This window comes from Sciurus carolinensis, chromosome 5 (assembly GCF_902686445.1).
Source record: "Sciurus carolinensis chromosome 5, mSciCar1.2, whole genome shotgun sequence".
Taxonomy (NCBI): Eukaryota; Metazoa; Chordata; class Mammalia; order Rodentia; family Sciuridae; genus Sciurus; species Sciurus carolinensis.
The window spans coordinates 171,230,927-171,249,115 of NC_062217.1; the positions used below are offsets into that span (position 1 = coordinate 171,230,927).

The 18,189-nt window shown below is 51.7% G+C and overlaps 1 protein-coding gene across 2 annotated transcripts in view; it reads right to left on the reverse strand.

Annotated features, from left to right (window-relative positions):
- The window catches only part of C5H10orf90 (chromosome 5 C10orf90 homolog), a 186,818-nt gene extending 173,275 nt beyond the window's left edge, over window positions 1-13,543 (reverse strand). For both annotated transcript variants that reach the window (XM_047553367.1, XM_047553366.1), the window contains exon 1: window positions 12,824-13,543. In XM_047553367.1, coding sequence (XP_047409323.1) covers window positions 12,824-13,063 — 240 coding nt within the window. In that variant the 5' untranslated portion in view covers window positions 13,064-13,543. The remainder of the gene's footprint in view (window positions 1-12,823) is intronic.
- Between the last annotated feature and the right edge of the window lie 4,646 nt (window positions 13,544-18,189).

The window sequence follows — 18,189 nt, forward strand, 5'->3', positions numbered from 1 at the left end:
TCTTGAGAGGTTCCTGCAGGAACGGCGTGCCCTGGCCACCTAGTGAGAAGGGGTCCGCAGTGAGTTCTTTCTTCAGGCCCCCACCCCAGGGTAACCAAGGGACCACAGCACCCGCTCTGGATGCAGGTACAAAGGAGGCAGCAGGATGAGGCATGGGCTGGAGGTTTCTGTGCAAGTGTCAGGCACAGGGAGGGGACGGTGACTTCCAAACACTGGCAAGTTAATTACCCAGTTTCAGAGTCAAAATTTAGCTCAACTGGTTTGCATATCAAAGTGGTAGATCCCGATTCCTTAAGTGTTCCTTCCAGCGGGTTCTATCATGTTTCCTTTCATTGGTGACATGTCCAGAAACAGAGTCCGTTTCTGGAAGCGCTCCCCCATGATCGTTCACCATCGCCTCCTACTTTCCCTCAATCAGAGTCCCGCGTGGTGTGAGCTACTTAAGAATCAAGTGTGCTGAGGTCCCCTTGACCTTGGAATCCCTCAGGAAGTCCTGAGAATTCATCATAGCTCACTAAGCTCTACAACTCCATGGATGTTCTTCTCCTTTCAAAGCAAAGGAAACAGAAAGAAAAACAAATCACTAAGCAGGACCAAGGTGCTCCTGACCCCCTGGCTCACCTGCTCCCCCGGAGCTCCTCCCTGGCCCAGGCAAAAGACTTCACATTTTACACAAAGCATATCATTCACACTGGCGGCTCCTTCTTGCGATTGTTTTTATTTCAACCAGACTGATAGTGACCTAAAAGGTGCCCTTCTGTATACCTGATGTCACACCTTCTCAGACCTGGGGGAGCCGCTGGCTTCTGCTAATTGCAGGGTAGCAGGTTTGATCCTCAATGGCTCTGTCACAGTTGCACCGCCGAGTGCTAAATGCTTCATAGGCATTGTGCAATCTCCATGGCAACCCTAGGGGAAAGGGTCTACTCCAGCTCAGCTTCAAGGCTAGGAAGACTATTCTCAGTATGATTACTCATAAGAATAGCAGCAGTCTGTGATCAGCAGCCAAATGGGAGAGGCTCCTACTGCGAGACAAGGGTGGCCCTAAGCACTTTCCTCAGGGGACCTTAATCTGCGCCCACAGCAGCACAAGAGGATGGTACTGTTGTGGCTCCATTAGATACAGAAGCTACTGACACTGGAGAAGGCAAGAATCCAACAAAGTCAGAGTTAAAACTGGCAGATCCGGTTGTGCCTGCACCAGGCCCAGACCCTCAGCCCTCCCCTGCCTCAAGAGAACGTCGTGGATTTAATCGAGATGCTGGTACTCGTGACATAAACTCACGTAGCACAAACGACTGCGCGCTGCAGGATCTCCATCACGAACGTTCCAGAACAGTCCAGAACAGCAGCAGCTGGATCCGCGGGTGCCAGGGACTAGGTTGCCGGGGCTCCGAGGGTACAGGGCCCAAAGGAACCTCTGGGGTTGGTGAAAACGTCCTAGATTGCAATTTGGGACTGGTTATACCACTGTTTGCATCTGCCAGAACAAAATGAGTTGCGCCTTTTAAATGCATGAATATGTATGAATGTAAATTATACCTTAATAAGGCTGACTTTTTAAAAACGCCGATTTAGCTTAGAGTTGCAATTCAACAAACACAGGGTACAAGAAATAAGACCCAGACACTGCCCTCAGAGATCTCACCATCTGGTGACAGAGCCCACGCAGAGACAGTCTCAGGTACGTAGAATCTGTGTTCTTTAAGCACAAGCAAGGGCAGGGCCGGCTTCCTGGGGGGACCTGTGCATTCACACAGTTGGCCTCTGTACCTCAAATGGTTTTTTATTGTAAGACATAAGATTCATCACATTAACCATTTTTGGTGTACAGTGATGTGCGTTCCCAATGCTGCGTGACCATGCCGCCGTCCCCTGCAGAACTCCTCATCCCTGAATGGAAACTCCGTACCTGGCACAGAGTAGCCCCACCCCCTCCCACAGTCACGGCCTCCAGTCTACTTGTCTCTGTTCACTTGACCATTCCAGGTGCCTCATGGGAGTGGAGTCCGGTGGCATTTGTCCTTGTGTCTGGGTCTTTGACCCAGCAGAGTGTCCTCGGGTCCCTCATGTTGTCGGAAGGTTGCCAGTTCACCCTGCTGATGGTCCTTTGACGCATGCTTGTCTTTAATTTAGATGAAGTCTAACTTACCAGTTTCAAGCCTACGCCTTTGGAATCGCCATCTTGAATTTTTGATAATTCTGTCTTTGAACTTGAAGTGCAGTGGGACCGTGGAGGAGACAGTGCCACGTGTGTGCTCACCCATTTCCTTGCTGCCCCTTGACATAGTGTGTCTTTCAATCACCGAGGCTGGGTGAGCCCACCAGGCCTGGGAGCTGGGCAAGGTCCACGGGGCCTGGGACATGAGCAGGTGCAGCCAGGACGGGTGGTAGGAACGGCCGTCCAGGCCTGGCCCTCCGGAACCAGACCACGCCAACGCAGGAGGGAGGCGGTGCTGGGAAGCACCATACCCGGAAGCCCTGTCCCGCCCTTCTTACCCGGGTCACCTCCCAGAGTCAGTCAGCCACCATGGCCAAAGGGGACAGGGCAGGAGGAGAGACCGGGCAGCCCAGAGCCGCCTCTCCGGGCAGTCCTGCCTCACTCCTCAGCAAGCCCAGAGCAGACGGTCACCAGAACCTGGTGAGATCCGGGAAGGAAGGGAGACAGTTGAGCTGGTTTCTGCAGTGCTTGTGGTGCTTGTAAGAATGAGATACGCAAACGCTCGACGAGCTAAAAAACACACATCATGTCCTTTGGGCGACTCCACACATGAACGAAATGCTCTTTGGGTTGGAAATCAGCACAGCACAATATGAAGACGAAGAGTAGAATGCACGGTAATGATACAAAACTCTAATTTTTCTCTCCTGAGGCCACCTGAAGGAGCAAATTTAAAACACCATGAAGAATCAAGAGGGAGAAAGGATGTGGCTAGAATGAGAAGGGTTTGTATTTGAACACCTGTCGTGACAGTGTCCCTGTTTTCCTTTGAACCAGGAGACCCCGTTTTCATTTAGCCACGGGCCCCACTAATTTGATAGGTGAATGCGGATAAGTGGACACCGTGGTGACCTCTTTCAAGCAGAGCTTTTGTACTTTGTTCCTGTACACCTAGCTCAGCGGTGGGCCCACATGGGGAGCTTCAAAGCTTCCTTCCTCCCAACCTACAGAGCGCACTTCAGCACACCCGGCTCTCCTGGGACGCTCTTTGCATGTCCATCGCTGCCTCTCGGGAACTGCAGAGCAAGGCCAGGCAGCTAAGAGGGCCAGCACCCAGAAACCAGCAGCGTCCAGACTCATCAGCCAAGAGTTGAGCACATTTGCAGCCAAAACAATGATTTTTCTGAACTTTCAGTAAATACAGGACTGAATCAGAGGCATCTGGGTCCTGGTGCAGACAAGCCCTCTGGGTGCCTGGCTGGCCCTGGCTACAGGCAGCTGTCCTGGGAGTGGCTTCTTGCCTTAGCTACAAAAGGGTGAGCGATCTGCTGTCTCCTCTGAGGAGCCATTTCCCTGATTTGCTTTCAGACCTATTTCCTTCTCTGAGACATTATTTCTAAATCCTGGCTTTTTCCCAAGGCACTCATTTTTTGGAGCTCCCTCAAAGTCCTTTATGGATGGAGAAGGGATAGAAATCAGACTCACAAAGAGCAAAGGAAATTATTTCACTGCTTAGAATTTGATTAATGAGAAGAATGGTAAAGCAAGTGACCTCCAATCTGTGACTTCACTTGGACAAGCTAGAGATGACACCTGTCCATCCACCCACTCATCAGTCTGTCTATTCCTGGAAATGAGTGCCTCTGCAGGGAGCTGAATGAGCATCGAATCAAAGGACAATCTCCATGGCAACGGCATGGACACCAGGCACCTGGTTTCACGTTTCCACCTGAGATGAACACCTTGTGCTTTCTTTTCTTTCTTTTTTTTTTTTATTGTAAACAAATGGGGTACAACTTGTTTCTCTGTTTGTACATGAAGTAGAGGCATACCATTTGCGTAATCATACATTTACATAGGGTAATGGTGTTTGATTCATTCTGTTATTTTTCCTTCCCCCCCACCCCTCCCACCCCTCTTATCCCTCTATACAGTCCCTCCTTCCTCCATTCTTGCCCTCCATTATGTGTCATCATCCACTTATCAGCAAGAGCATTCGTCCTTTGGTTTTTTGAGATTGGCTTATCTCACTTAGCATGGTATTCTCCAATTTCATCCATTTGCCTGCAAATGCCACAATTTTATTATTCCTTATAGCTGAGTAATATTCCATTGTGTATATATACCACAGTTTCTTTATCTATTACACCTTGTGCTTTCTATCCCTCATTCACGCCACAGCCCCAAGCATCTACTGCAAGCTGACCTGGTGCCAGGAGCACACAGTGCACCCTTCCTCAGAGCTCTTGGAGGGCCCAACACAGGCATCCTCAATCCCAAGACCTCCTTTTAGTTCCTTTTCTCTGCAGATACAAAAATTTAGAAAACAGTTGATAAGCAGACAGCACAGATGGTCCCTAAGGGTCCCAGCTTTGGTGCATGTACCCATCCCTTAAATGTGCACAGAACCTGTGAATATGATGGGCTATCACTTCCACCAGTAAGTTATGTGACATGGCAGCAGAGTTTTGATATAATTAAGGTTGCTAATCAGTTGACATTGAATCATTCAAAAGGAAATTATATCAGTGGGTCTGACCTAATCAGGTGAGCCTTTTAAAGAGGGAAGAGGGATTCAAAGCAGCAGAAAATCTCCTGATGACCTTACCAGGCAAAAGAACATGCCATCTATGACCTGTGGCTGGAGTCCCATGTCAGGGACCTGAGGGTAGCCTCTAGCAAGAATGGTCTTTGGATAATAGCAAAAAATAAGAAACTGAATTCTTCCAGTAACCAGCAATCTTGGAAGAGGACACCGAGGCTCATGTGAGAGCTAAGTCTTGGCCAGCACCTTGCTTCAGCCTAGAGAGACCTTCTCTAAGCAGAGGCGCCATCAGACCCACACCAGGACTTCTGACCTACAAAGCTGCAAAATCATAAACGGATGCAGTTTTTCTCTGCTAAGCATGTGATCCTCTGTGATGCAGCAAAAGAAAATAGACATCGCAATTGCCAGGGAATCGGCCCGTCAGATCTGAAGCCATCTGTGGTCCTACACCATGCTGACACCAACTTAGACAAGTAAAGAAACCGCCTCAGCTGCACAGTGCAGGGAGACCACAGGCAATAAGCACCCCCGGCTGGGGCACCTGGCTGACAGCCCTGGGCACCGTCATCTGAGGAATGCACATGGCTGACAAGCAAAGCTTTTATGTACATTCCACTCATTTTGTAAAAATGAGCGTAAGCCATTGTCTCTTTCTTCTCTTCACCCCTTCCACTTCAAGACACTAATCACGCATGAATGGAACCACTCAGTCCCGGCCCTGTATACGTCACCCCTGCTCTGTTCTCTGTCTCCCAGTTCTACACGTTCTCATCTGCTGTCACTCCTATTCAGTAAGAAAAAAAATCCCATTTCAAGTGATATCCTTTTTTCTCTCCTATAGATGTTCTATTTGGTTATCTCTCTATATATCATCTATTTCTCTCTCCATTATGGTGAAATCTCCCTTTAAATCCTGAAATGTAAAGGAAAAGTAGTATATTTGCAATGTCTATAATAACTTTTAAAAAGTTCTTGCCTTATAATTTCATCATAATTAACGAATCTTCTATTTACAATCACTTTCTGGATTCCTTGAGTCCTATTTTCTAGACTCTTTGAATGTCTATTAATTTTTCACTGGATGCCAGACATTGTAAAATTTCATACTATTGGTTGCTGGGCGTGGGCATGGTCTTATACAGAGCACTGAACTTTGGCTAACCAGTCCCAGTCCTGAGGAATGGTCTGTTTCTTTCAACAACTGATTTTTAAATAGCTATGGGATGAGCCTAGGGCGGCTTTTCCTCTCCTCCCAGCAGGACCTTCTAGAGACTCTCCTAACTTGCCCCTGAATTCAGTGTGGTCCAAATGTCGGGCAGCATAGATGCTCACTGCGGAGAAGGTGCTGGGAGGTTCAGGCGCAGTGCCCAGCAGCCACTCCCTGGTCTCTGTCTCCTCTTGCAGAGCTTCATCCACGACACACAGACTCCATTTTAGCTGGACTGGGGAACCTGGGGCAAACTTGCGACGCCTGGCATCCTCCTCTCAGGAACTTGGACTCTGGTGGCAATCCCCTCTGCTCAGTTCGGGGACCCCTGGGTTCTACGAGGCTCTGCTGTCCTGCCCCACCACCGCGAAGGTGCCATTCTTTCCGCCTGCCCTCACCCTGCTGGACCTTGCCCAGTTTTCTTTCCCTTTCCCAGGCCTCTGTGGAGGAGGAGCCCGCGTCCTTCCCTGCGCAGCTTGCGGCCCTCTCCGCAGCTGTGACACACGGGCTGCACCCCAGAGGGCGAGCAGGCTGGGCGCTGAGCCTGGCCCAGAGTCAGCTTCCAGAGACGCTTAACAGGTGTTTCCCCTTCAGTTCCGCCTCTCTTCAGGGGAGGAACAGAACCCCGAGCCGCAAACCCGGAGTGGCAGACCCCTTGCTCGGTGGACAGTGCGCGAGGGCCAGCGTTGTCACCTCCTGACCCTGGCCTGCCCGCCCCTGGTCCGCGGCAGGCTTGCTGCGTCCCCCTGCTCCTGCCCTCTGCCCTCCTGTCACTGCCAGCCTGCCGGACCGCTCAGGCCTCACAGAATTTTCTCCCTGGAGAGACAGGGCTGGCCTGTCACAGCTACGGGAGGATCAGTGGGCATTCGGAAGCAGCCGGCACCAGCCGCCTTTGTCCCCTCTGGCTCCACGCCCCTTGCACGCGTGGCCCCGCCCCTCGCACGTGTGGCCCCGCCCCTCCGCCCCGCTATGAGGCCGGTGCCCCCGCCCCCCGGGCTCCTTCACAGGTCGGTGCTCCTGCCAGGCCGTTCACACCGGCTTCTCTCTCACCTGCTTCCCACCCGGGCTCACAGACTGCAAAACGTTGGTCCGGAGCATCAGATACGGGATTCAGACCTGCATAAAATCAGGTTTTCACACCGAAAACAGACTTCTAGGGTGCGGTCATAGCTCGTGGTTAAGTGCTTGCCCGGCATGTGCGAGACCTCGGGTTCCATCCCCACCACGAATCAACACAGCAAAAACCAGCTTCAGGACCCTGGGCCTCCCAGAGCCCATGGGCCTGCACTTTTCAAAAATTCTCCTCAGTGTTCTAGAGCATACTGAGGCGTGAGGGTCATGCGACCTCTCTAGGTGGCAATGCCCCTGGAAGTCCCCTGGCAGGAGAGCCGAGAGAGGGCCATCTTGATCAGAATCGCCTGCTAATGCCCTGACACGTGCCCCAGCTTCATCCGGCAGGAGCAGAGAGGCGTGACGCGTCTTCCCAAGAATCTCCTGTCAGTGGCTGAATCGGCAGCTGACACAGGGAGGGCTCTCAGCGGACACTGCCTTGAACTCAGGGCCCACTTGTAACTGACCTCTGGATTTCTTAACACACAGGGATGACCCCAGGTCAAGGTGCTCACAGGCCCCCATCACCTGCCTCTTGCACGTAGGGAAGGAGGCCAGGAGCTGTTGAAGGTTGCTCACGCAGCACCCACAAAACACAGATCACTATTTGCCCAGGCCCAGGGGCCATGTCTTCATGCCGCAGCTCCATGGCTGGGTTGGAGCTGGCAGGAAAAGGTGTACTGGAACTCAGGGCAGTAATGACTCACTGTGGGGTGCTGCCTTCACGCCGGCTTATTCCTTTAGACAGATGATCTCCGTAATCCTGAACAAACCCGTAAGGTAGAGACCACCATCGTTCTCATGAACATAAATGAAACCAAGCTCAGACAGGACAAGGAAATGGCTAAGCCCCTCAGTCAGCAGGAGCCCAGAGGACTTCGTCCAGTGCTCACTCCCTAACCACACCCACACGCTCCACCCGTCTTCCCTCCCTGATCTTCCTGAAGGGTGGACATGGCCTGCCCACCAACGCCCAATCCCCCATGCAAATTGACCAATATGATGTCAGATGGACCAAATGCCCTCCATCGACAACAGAGCGGCACGGTGAGATGAGAGACTTCAGATTCACCATCGTGCCTCCTGATTCCAGACCTGATCCTTCCCACCTTTCAGGACATCAACCTCTGACAGTCGGCAGCCAAGAGATGGCTGGTAGCACAGGGACCCACAGATACTCATGTCACCCCCCCCCCCTTCAGCTCTAGAACTTCCCCTTCCTGCCTTTCAGTAGAGGCCACCAGAAATTGCCTTTCCAGGCTACCAGCCATTACCAGTGGAGGCTGAGTTGTGGAGGCTTCTAGAAGGAGCACTAAGCACACTTCCAGACAGCAGGCAAGGCACAGGAAATGGCAGAGATTGTGGAAATATTCATTGTTAAGACAGGTTTCTCCAAGTCCTCAGCACAGGCCAGTTACCACCAAACGCCAGCAACATCACTTGAAGACCAGGACTTCAGGAAGAAAGCGAGGGGGGCCTTTGATCTGGCTGAAGCTTTCGGCTCGGTTGGGAAATACATAAAATCGTGTTGTGCCTTTTGATAACTGCCAGGGGAAAGGCGATGTTTGTTTTTCTTCCTCTTGGGTCTCAGTGACTTCTTTATTCCCTGAATCAAGTTATCTTGAAGCCCAAACACTTAAAACTTGAGCACTCTCATTTCACAAAACCTAAACCTGCTCCCAACCACTCACAGACGATTATCAAAGCCAGCGCGGAGTGTCCCAGCCTTGGTGGGATGTCAGAGCCACCGGGCAGACATCTACCTTCAAGATGGAGTAGCCAGGCAGGAGCTGTGCCGCAGGGTTCCTGGACACTGGTCAACAAGCTCCACAGGACTGTGACCCCTGAGATGGGAAACGAGAGGGGGAGGCCGGCCAGGGTCCCTGGAGGCAGATTCCACGCTCTGGGAGGGGAAAGGCCCAGACCTGGGGTCCCACTGAGCAGGGGTGGTAGAGACAGGCAGGATTCAGGTAGCCAGAATCTATGGAAAGCAGGGAACTGCGAGGAGAGAGCACCAGCCGCCTGCGGCGACCCCTGAGTCTCTGGATAAACGCCGGCCTGCACCTGCTTCAGAGACAACTCCCTACAGTTAGAAAGAAAGAAAAAACAAAAGCTGCCAGAAAGTGGTAGGTCAGACGATGGCAGGACCTCGCCCAGGGCTGGAAAGAGTTCACGCCCACCAGCCGAGAGCAGGTCGATTCCTCAGAAGGGTTGCGTCTTGACAGCAGAGCTGACCTAGGAGCCTCACGCCACGGATGTTGCAGGCTGGATAATCCTCTGCTGGAGGGAGGGAGCTGCCCTGGGCATTGGCTGGATGTCTCTACCGCTGGAGCCAGGGGCATCTTCCCCTGAGGGGTCACAACACAAACTGTCTCCAGACAGCAGCAAACATCCCCAGGGTGGGGGCAAAAATCATCCAGGTCGAGAACCACTGCTGAGGAAGGCCTGCTCGGGACCTGCGCCCACGGATCTCCAAAGCAAGCCTCAGCAGGACCAGGCTGTGTGCAAAGAGCTTAACCTCACGCCAGCACACAGTTCAATACCATTCACAGGAATACAACGAAATCGAGCACAAGACAAAGCAAAATTCTCAGTGCATTAATTTAGAAATTGCCTTGTATGCGAAAAAGAAAACATGACCCATATCAGGAGGAAAACCAATCATTAGAAACAGGTATTGTAATAACAGAGATCACGGAATGAGCAGAGGTGGACCTTCAAACCACTATCATGAATCTGCTCCACATGCTCGCGATCATGGAGGAAGCGGGAACCCGTGAGGAGGGAGGTAGAGTGGGGAAGTGGTCAGTGGTCACTGGTCAACATTTGTGTTGGTCATTTTTTGCCAATGCTTAACACTGCCCTGGGCCCACTGTCACAGTGGCTTTAGCCAGTGCATGGGTATGCGCAGTGCTTTTAGGTCACCGTGACCCTGATACCCAGCCAGAATTGAGCACTACTGGCCGAATCCTCCCTACATACCAACCCCAAACCCCCACAAAAGATGAGTAGGAAGGAGAGATGCCGATATATCAGAGGTTTTGAAAAACACAGAGCAGCATGTTCAAATCCTGATTTCCAAATACAAAAGCTTTGCCTGGTTCATCTCAAGATCAAGTGTGTATAAGCTGTCACCTGTCAGAAGGCAGACAGACGGGCCAGCCCTGGCTTGCAGCCCCAGCTTATACCTGATGTCACAGAGGTGACAATCTGCCATCAGTTCAGAGCCGCTCGCCCACACTCACATTCTGGGGACACAGCATGTCATGAACTCTACCTGGCTTCCCTCCTGAAACTGGTGGAAACCCCTGAGCTCTGCTTTACAGGAGCTTCGGAACACCTCCACCTAGCCGTATAGACTGCAGACGGGGCACAGGTGCCGGTCTACTCCAGGGCCCGGTTACGGCTTTGCTGATGTCTGAAATTTTTCAAATTCATATGCAGAGGGAGAACTGCATATGAACATACCAGTTTCCTGTTGGTTTGGGGCATTTTGGAGTCACAGAGATCTAGGTTTGCACATATGAGCACAAGGCTCTCCAGCATCTGCCCTGCTTCCACCCTAGCTGCCTCCTAGCCAGCAGCTTTCCTCCCGCCTCCTACTGAAGGCAGGGGAAGGAAGCGGGCGAGTGTGCGGGAGCATCCCAGGGCTGCAGTTACGCTGCCAGACCCAAGGGAGAGGGGGGTTCTCCATGCATAAACATTAGGCTGTGGCTTTAGGAAAACCTGTCTGTAGACCTTGCCCTCAGCTCAAGCAGATCTGCAGAGTCTCACGGGAAGAATTTGAAATCTGAAAGTTTTCACGGAACAAGTCTCCCCAACTCACTTTTACTGGGAAACCAACTAGATTAAAGAAGCTGCGAGTTTATCCCGGTGATCTTACTCATTCTTCACACCATTGGGCACTGCATGGTGAAGCCTGGGCTGGTTAAGGAATGGCCTTGGAGCTGACGGAAGAGAACTCAGTGGGCCACGTCTAGGGGCAGCACCCAGAGGCTGTTAATTGGGCTCACTCATCTGTTCAGCCTGGGAAATTGAGCAAGGAGGTTTGCTGCTTCCTGGTTTCCTCAATCTAAATGGTGCTGACATGCCCCAGTGGGAATAATAAGAAGAGTCGTTCAATGGATGTGGAATATTTTAAATTCTGAAATGTTTGCTACTAAAAGTTGAGCAAAGCTCCAAATTCAGAGGGAGCAGAGGCACAGATCCTACCTGATGGTTTTCACATGGGCCTGTCCAAGAGCCCGGAAGCAGACCCCGCTCAGACCACCTCTCACATCACGGACAGTGAGAAGCAGGCCGTGGTTGGGTCTGTTGTGGGGGAGGGGCCTGGACTTATCTCAGATTCGTGGCCCCATCGGGGGCTGTGAAGGGCGGAGTGAAGGATTAAACCACAGGAAAATGTAGCTGTGACAATCAGTGTACTCCAGGGTTTTACAACCTCCTTCTGAGGTGCACATCACCAACTGCAGTGTGGCTGTAATATTGAGGAATAGATGAAGTTTTATGCATGAAAAAAATGGAAATGCAAGAGAGAGTACTTGCTATGTAGGGTTTTAAGTGGAGCCATGAACACTGTTGTAAAATGCATGAAACTATAATTCAACAAGTTTTTCCCTCTCTGGAGGACTGAAAAATAACCTCAGTGAAAATTATAGAATGATAAAATTCTGTCCCCATCTGATTAATTACTTGTGAATAATAACATCTCTGGTTTCTTTCAATTATATTCTAATTGCATACCTTTTGCTCTGGTTGATTGGGCAATGAAGTAATGAACAACTATTACTGAATTTAATTAACACCATTATTTCGTTGGCCTTTCCATCTCTGTTGTGAACACGGAAATTCACACTCCTGGGGCTGGATCTGGAAGAAGCCTGCCTTGAACCTTGCAAAACCTGTTCCTTCCACATTTCGCTGGCTCCTTTCTGCCAAGTGTGGGGAACAAAAGATCTGAAGTATTTGCCAGCATTCATGGGAAGGCCTTCCTAATAACAGCATCAATATTCAGAAAGGTTACCTTTTCATAAAGCATTAGCAATTTGCATATTGCATTTATCAAAAGAGATGGGCAACTGAGCTACCTGGGAGTCAATTACAATGTCATTCATAATTTATTCCATGTATAATAAAGAGCTGATCAGATTTCATGTGTGTTTATTTTCTGTAAAGAAAACTGCTTGCGGCTGATACCAGTTGCAGAATACAAATATATTTTAGAGTAATGTGTCTATCTCACTTGGACATTTAAATCTCCGAAGTTCTCCTTTTTACAACAGTTTCTGTGTTTGGAAATTAGAGCTCACCCTCAAAAAATGAAAGTCTATCTCTGACTCATCCCAATTTAACAGGATCGAGCAAACCACACAGATTCTCCCACATAACAAATCAGGAAACAACTAGGAATTTCTTCTTAAGACAGTTAATTGCCAACTTACAGAGCTAAGAATTTCTGGCTCACAGTGCACTGCTGTTTCTAAATGTGGATACTATGACCCACCCAAAGAAGTCTTTGGAGTCCTATAAAATATTTGTAAGTGCAGATGATTGTCATGTGTCAGTTACATTCATCCGATATGCACCCCCCCACACCACTACCAAGTTGCCCAAACTGGAATAAATCAAAGGATAAGAAATTCTTCCCTAAATCCCCTGGAAACCACTACAAACTTGAGATGAATTCATCAGACCAGATGAACACCTAGACTGTCCAAAGACACGCAGCACCTGCATCTCTTTTGGAACCAGGGTGCACCAGGGTGCGCGGGCGGCTCCCCACCCGGCCCCGCCGTACCTCGTATCTGCCGGCTGGCTGCTCTGCCGTCCTCAGGCCTCGACACATGTGGACGATACAAACTTTGGCTCTTCTCTGAGAGGGAAACCAGTTACTCTTCACAAAATCCATGACCATCACATGGTTTTTCAACTCCGTACTGAACGTCTTGATTTGAAAAGTAGGATGAGCGTCCGTTCCTGCATGGCCAGCAGCGCGCCCCTCCCGAGGAGAGGTGCCAGGTGCTCCGGAGTGCAGCATGACACTCGGAATCTTGTGACTGCAGCGAGCCGGCCTGGCGAACACACTTTTCTTTGTTTCACCCAGGTATTGAGTGCGGCAGGAAGCGCCTGCTGGGCATCTCTGCCCTTCCCCTCCGTGGCTGCAATGGTGACCAACGTGGATGCAGAAACCTCACGGGTGATCTTTACATGCCACGAGACCTCCTCAGGCTGTGATCTGGCCCCCTCCAGCCTGACGCCTGAGCCCTGGGGTCACTCTGTCTTCTCTGATTTCAAAGAAACATTTCTCTTTGGCGCTGCATTCCAAGTTCTGAATGCAGAATCCTCCTGGTTACCAAGAGGCTCGATATGCTTTTTGGTCTCTAGGCCCTTAAATCCAAATAAATTATTTACAGAGCTCTGTGCAAAAGAACCAGGAGGGATAATTGCAGCCTTTTAGAATTCCTGCTTTTTCTGGCCAGAACTGAAAGGAAAAAGTACAGACTGCCTACCGACAGACACAAAGAGTGTCCTCAGCCCCGGGGAAGATAAGGGACACATTCAAGGCCGAGAGAGCTCCTGGCACACAAGTGACGGCTGTGAGCGGGTACAGGAAGCCAGTGCGCGGCGTGAGGCACTGCACGGGCTCAGCAGGGCTGTGGTACTTCCAGCCTGGAAGGTTTCCTCAGGAAGAACACGGAATCAAAATGCTCGGGCTGCCACGCACGGGGCTGGGGCTGGGGCTGAGACGTGGTGAGCTGTGAATAAGAGTAGGTGTAACCGAGTCGCCGTGGGCACGTTCTCAAGGTGTAGTCACACATTTTCTGCCCAAATTCTTTTGCACTGTTCTCTCTTGGCACCTATGACATAGTGGAAAGTGATATGATGCTAAAATGATCGGACTCTGAATCCCACATGGTTTGAAGACACAGAGCAGGACGTGCTTCTCGCCTCCTGTGCTGCATGTTTGCTGCCTCCCCTACTCGCCTCGTGTTCTACAGGAGAAAATGAGAAGTCTGGGTCAAGGGCGTGTGCCAGGAGGAAGCAGGTGACCAGCCCCGAGTCAGCCTCAGGTCCGACACAGACTCTTCTCCGCAGGCTGCGTCCTCCTGGCTTTCTACAAAGATGACCCCCTTGAAACATCGGCTCCCCTGCCCACACGGCAGGTTGTGGGGGAGATCAGGGAAGGGCCTGGATGACTTTCCTAGAAACAGAACTGCAGCTCCCAGGACTTCATTCCTCCCAGCTGGACTCGGACTTGGAGATGGCAAGCTAAACCTCCCCCTCTGGAGGCTCAGAGATGTTGCACCTGAGAAGTAAGAGACGGAGGAGACGGAGGAGACCTCAGAGAGCCTTACAGCCGAGGGTTTCATTTGAGGATGAAGAGAACAGACCCGTAGAGATTGAACGCTGGCCCACGTTCGGAACGGCATTCACCCTTCCTTCAGCAGCACACTGCCCGCTTCTGCCTGTGGTTCTCCTGAGGATGCCAGGGCCAATGTCAAGACCCAGCTGGTGACAGTTTGGTTTAAACCTGAGAGTCATGCAGGAAACTCCCTGATGAGCTACTCTAAGGAGTTCCATCTTGGATTTGGAAGCTCCATGGTAAAGACAGCCAGGGAAGAAATTTGGGCCAAGAAGAAAATTATATTAAACAAGGACCTCAAAGAAAGAAGGACACTGCTTGCCTGTTTTAGGACCGTGAAGACCAATGCCTGGTCCCCCAAAGTCACCAATTGAACCAGCTCACGCTGGTGCCTCTGTTCCCAGCAACCCTACAGGTCTTTTGACAAATCCTCAGATCTTCCAGCACCACTGCACACTGCAGGACCCTGGGCTTGTAGAGGCCACCAGGGCTCCCCACAGCTCTCCAAGACCAGCAAGGAAAGGTTTGCTGAGGGTTGACTGACAGCTAAGGAAGGTCACTTGTCATAGGCCGTGCCAGAGATTCCAGAGTCATCAAGAATCTGGGTGCCTTTTCCCTCTACCTGGACCACCAGGGGTGGCTGGACTTTAACCAGCCAGTATGGCCGCAAGAGGAAGCTGAAGCATGGCCTTGGGAAGGCCACCAGAATTATTAGCCACAAGTGCTGAATAAAGGAGGCTTGGGATCATCAAACCCCTCCCTACATTGGGCAGGAAATGGAAGCTCAGAGGGAGGGAAGTTTGGGTCAGAGAGCTGGAAAGGGCGCCAGGCAGACAGCCAGGGATGAGTTTGCATGTAGGCCTCAAACTGGCATGTGATGTGCTCAAGGCCCCGCCCCTCCAGGTAAAGTCCCTCTCACCCACTCACCCATGGCCACTATGATACCCTGGACCTGAGGGACCCGTCCAGACCATCTGTAGACATTTGTCAGCAGAGAGCCTCTCCACCCACCTGGGGAAGTAATAGGCCCCTTTCCAAGGGGCTGCTGAGGGAGGGCTGGCTACTTGCCTCCTTTGACCTGAGGCCACTGCTCCCCAGGCCCAGCAGGACCATGCTCCACAGCCCAGTCACTGAGTCTTGAAGCAAGTCTCTGTATCGGACACCCTGAGTTCCCTCTGGCGGTCACAACACTGGCCCCACCCCTCGTGCAAACGGCAAAGCTCTCCTCAGCTCCACTTCCCTGTCCACGCCACAGGAGACCAGTACTCCCTTCCGGTGGGCCACTGTGAGGACTCAGCCGCTGGCACAATGCAGTGCGAGTAACAACACCTGGCGTGTGTCATCACCCAAAGGGCAAAGACCTTAAAACAGTCAACGACTGGAAGCATCGCTTTAACGCTTGAAAGGAAGAAAAGTTGCCTTGGTCAGCTTTGTTGCCCCTGTGACTGAAGGACCCAGCCGGAACAACTAAAGGGGAGGAAAAGCTTATTTGACGGCTCACGGCTTGAGGTCTCAGTCCATAGACAGGGGGCTCCATTCCTCAGGGCTCCTGGCCCAAGAGTGTGGCGGATGGAAGCAGCTGACATGTTGATCAGGAAGCAGAGGGAGACTCCACTTGCCAGATGCAGGTAAACACCCAAAGCCAGGCCCCAGCGCCCACCTCCTCCTGCCACACCCACCACTTCAGTTACCACTCGGTCAATCCCTGTCAGGGGTTCATTACTGACTGGGTTCATTCACACCCCAATTTCCTCCTCTGAACCTTCTTGTATTGCCTCATATGTGAGTTTTTGGGGGACACCTTGTATCCAAACCATAACAATTGCTAAGGTTAAAGAGGAACTACCCTATCTCCAGGGTTCCTGTGCTGTGTGGTGGCACCTATGACTGGGGCAGGGGCCAGCCTTAATTTCCTTAAATGAGAAATAGAGATGGCGCCCTGAGGAGACGGCTGTGAGCATCGTTAGGTAGCTGCTGTGTGTGGAACTGTTTTATTTACATATATACTTATTATATATAAACTTGGGGGGGGTACTGGGGATTGAACTCAGGGGTACTCAACCACTGAGTCACACCCCCAGCCCTTTTTTATTTTATTTAGAGCCAGGATATCTCACTGAGTTGCTTAGTCCCTTGATGTTGCTGAGGCTGGCTTGGAACTTGCAATCCTCCTGCCTCAGCCTCCTGAGCTGCTGGGATTACAGGTGTGCCCCACCTTGCCCAGCAACAATGCATTTTTAAAGTTGTTCAGATGCAGATTTTTAATACCAGCACCAAAAGACAGTAGCAGACTGTGCCACGCACAAACACGAGCTGAGCTCGTTCCCATTCGCTGGGCAGAAAGTCTGTCACAGCTCGTCACAGAACACAGCGGAGTCAGGCAAAGCCCTGCCACTGATGTCCCTCTGCTGCTCTAGGACATGGAACACTCCGTGATGTGCTCAGATCCCTGTCCTCGGAACCCCTCCCGGCCTCTACCCCAAACCCCCAAACAGCCCCATGGGAGCTGACCTGTCCTACTCCACCAGGGGTCCCACTCACTGGCTGGCCTAAGGGTGGACATCAGGCTCAATGGGCCAGTTAGACTCTCTCCTCACTGATGATCTGCATGTCCCTAAATTCACATATCGACGCCCTGACCCTTGTGTGTGGTGTTGGGAGACGGGGCCTTCGGGAGACCGTGAGGCTTAAGTTAGTCCATGAGGGTGGGACTCTCATGGTAGGATCAGTGGCCTCAAGAGAAACGGGAACCTCCTTCTGCCCCTCACAGAAACGCACATGGCAGGCTACGTGGGGACAAGACGAGAAGGTGGCCACCAGCAAGCCAGAACAGCCATCCCGGGGACCCTGTCATCTGGTACGCTGATCTCAGACTGCCAGCCTCCAAAATATGAGAAATTCTCCCCAAGTACTCAAACCACCAAGTTATGGCACTTTGTGACGGCAGTGTAAGCTGGCTGAGACAGTCCCAGAGGACCCTAATTCTGGTTCCACTTGACGGCCTGGGGTGGACACCCAGGCCATGAGAGGCCAACCCAAGGCTGGCCTGGAGCACCTGGATCCTGGGTCTGCACAGGCACAGGAGGCTGGCCGTGCAGATGGCACGCGTTGGGCACTGTTGGTACAAGCGGCTGCTGTCACGGAGAGGCAGCAGCCAGAGACGGGAGCACTGGATGGTGCCAGAGCCCTGGCTCCTGCCCAACCTCCTTCTGCCTGTGGGGTCAGTGAGAGACCCCAGTGTCTTTATGATCCTTTCTGCACTAGATGTAAGAGATTCAACTGGGGTTCATTACTTGCAACCAACAGAGTAGGGGCTATTCTGCAAAATGTCACTTTAAAAGAATGCAAAGTGCCGTGCCGGGCTCTGTGGCAGGTGCCAGAGACCCAGCGATGAACAGGACCCTCCACATCCATGAGGGTCACTGCTCCGCAGCAGGACCAAGACCTTGGCAGGCAGCCAGCACAAGAGTGTGTGCGTCACTGCGATGGGACCTGAGAACCCCTAGGAGAAGGGTCGGGGCCTGGGGTCTGGGCAGGTGACTGGCTGGCAGCCGAGCCCCACGATCAGTGTTGCAGGGACAGGAGTCGACTTAGGACGCCGCTCTCCACTGCCTCACAGGTCTCATCCCAAAGCAGCCGAGAACCGGGAGGCCCTGCTGAAGCCTGGTGACAGCTTGTTGCAAACGGCTTCCTGGAGCCTTTGCTGCTCTTTCTCTAAAACAAGTAATTCAGTCAACTATGAAAGTGAGACCTCTGACCTTGTTAACGTCCCGCAGAAGTTCCCATTTAATTTCCCTAAA